This window comes from Crocuta crocuta, unplaced genomic scaffold (genome assembly GCF_008692635.1).
Source record: "Crocuta crocuta isolate KB4526 unplaced genomic scaffold, BGI_CrCroc_1.0 scaffold193, whole genome shotgun sequence".
Classification (NCBI taxonomy): Eukaryota; Metazoa; Chordata; class Mammalia; order Carnivora; family Hyaenidae; genus Crocuta; species Crocuta crocuta.
In genome coordinates, this window is record NW_027529624.1 from 6923421 (window position 1) to 6925692 (window position 2272).

Below are 2272 nucleotides of genomic sequence, written 5' to 3' on the forward strand. Positions count from 1 at the left end.
CTGTGTCTCCTCTCTCTGTCCCTCCCCCACTCACATTCTGTCTGTCTCTGGCTCTCTCAAAAATAAATAAACATTAAAAATAAAATTTTTTAAAAAGGAAAGAAAAGTCTACATGCTTGGGGTGCCTGGGCGCCTCAGACAGTGAAGCGACTGACTCTTGGTTTCAGCTCAGGTCATGATCTCATGGTTTGTGGGTTCGAGTCCCTCATCAGGCTCTGATAGAGCCTGCTGGGATTCCCTCTCCCTCTCTCTCTGCCCCTCCTCTGCTCACACTCTATCTCTCTAAAATAAACAAATAAAAACTTTTTTTTAATGTTTTTTCATTTATTTCTAGGAAAGAGAGAGAGAGAGACAGCATGAGCAGGGGAGGGTCAGAGAGAGAGGGAGTCACAGACTGAAACAGGCTCCAGGCTCTGAGCTGGCAGTCAGCACAGAGCCCGACGCGGGGCTTGAACCCACGAACTGCGAGACCATGACCTAAGCGAAAGTCGGACGCCCAACCGACTAAGCCACCCAGGCGCCCCTAAAAACTTTCTAAAAAAAGGAAAAGTCTACATGCTTATCATATTAGTCATCTATCATTGTGAAACCCATTACCTCAAAACTCAGTGGCTTACATCAGAAAAAAAAAACACCCCAAAACAACAACAAAAAAGTGCGGCTATTACACAGTTGCTGTGGTCAGGAACTTGGAAGCCGGTGATTCTTGCTTGAGAAACCTCTTAAGATTGAATGAGGCCATGGCTGGGGCTGCACTCATTTGAAGGCTGGACTGGGGCTGGAGGTGGGTCATCCATGTGGCTGGCAAGTTGGCGTTGGCGGCTGGCGGAGGCCTCCATCATGCCGCATGGACCTCTCCACGGGACTGCTCGAGCATCCTTCCAACATGGCGGCTGCTTCCCGCGGAGCAAGAACAAAGAGGAAGCTACGATGTCGCGTATGACCTGTCCTCAGAGGTTACACACTCTCAATGTTCGCAATTTCCTCTTGGTTACACGGGCCCGCCCTGTTCACTGAGGGAGACCACTACACAGGGTGTGAATCCCAGGAGGAAGGTTGCCATCTTGGCGGCTGGTGGGGTTGAGATCAATCAGCTACACTGGGGGAAACTGAGAAAGTTCTGCTTTCAGACTAGCAAAGGTGCGAACAGAGTTAGGCATACGGATATCAGAGCTGGAGGACCTAATCCCGCAGGACTCTACAATTCTGAGAGTCTATAGTCCTCATGCCCATGAATCAAGGGCAGCTCAAGGCTAATGGGGCATGAAGAATGTACGTAACATTTCTGATGAGGCTAGGCTAGAGGCTGGCTGGATGTGTGGGCCTCTTGAGAGGGTGTCTATGAGGGCCAGAGGCCAAGGCCACACTCTAGGGATATTCTGACATGTTCACGGGGACGCCCTTTGACCCAGAGATCCAATTATGGGAGGGCTTCCAGGGAAGCTCATTAAGGGTGCCTCCCTGGCTCGGAGCCGAGATTCCAGGGTAGTGAGGTTGGCCAGCCCACCTCGCCACCGGTCTCAGTAACGCAGGCCCGAGAGTACCCTGGGACACGAAAGGAAGAAGAGCCCCCACGGTTGATATATCTGGCGCTTCCACAAGAAGGTGAGAAACTCCCAGATTCGGCTGTGTCCCATCTGGTCTGTGCTCCCAGGGCACAGAGAGAGTGCTCCCAGAGGGCCCTCATGAGCTGACCCCCCCAACCCCCGTGGTGCAAGGATCGGACGGAGAGCTGGCTCCACCACATGTAGGGTCTGCGTGCATGTGACAGATCACCTCCCCCCAGCCTTCCGGGACAGGGGTCACTTCTGGAACACCCCCCCCAGGGAGAGCCAGAAGGAGAGAAGGGGAGGTCCAGGCTCCGTGCACCTGACTTATGCTGCCCACTAGCCAGAGGCTGCTGAGCCCTACACTGCCAAGGTGTCTGCCTTTTGGGGTCTCAGCACTCTGTTATCCAGGGACTCTGCGTGGACCCCAGGCCTGAACCCTGCAGTCAGAGCAGGGGGGCGGCATGCTTCCCAGCTGGCTCCATGGCCTCAAGGTCAGCCAGGCAGCCTGCATTATTAAACCATCTATCTGGCTCTGCCCAGAGGGATGCTGGGGGGGTGGGGGGGAGGCAGGCTCGCTTCTACTGCCTGGGTCTGGAACTGGGGCAGCCGGAGGCCCCTGGGATCGGGAGGTCATCAGCCTCGTGGCTGGGCTGGCCGGCTCTGACCTGCTGCTGGCTGCCAGGCGCGGGACACTGCAGGGCCTGGCGGGGGGGGGCCTGGCT

General features: G+C 55.3%; 1 protein-coding gene across 1 annotated transcript in view; it reads right to left on the bottom strand.

Annotated features, from left to right (window-relative positions):
- Positions 1-733: 733 nt before the first annotated feature.
- The window catches only part of MFNG (MFNG O-fucosylpeptide 3-beta-N-acetylglucosaminyltransferase), a 49422-nt gene continuing 47883 nt past the window's right edge, over positions 734-2272 (bottom strand). Inside the window, exon 8 of the mRNA XM_077762083.1 lies at positions 734-893. Within this exon, the coding sequence (XP_077618209.1) occupies positions 839-893 (55 nt within the window). The 3' untranslated portion in view covers positions 734-838. The remainder of the gene's footprint in view (positions 894-2272) is intronic.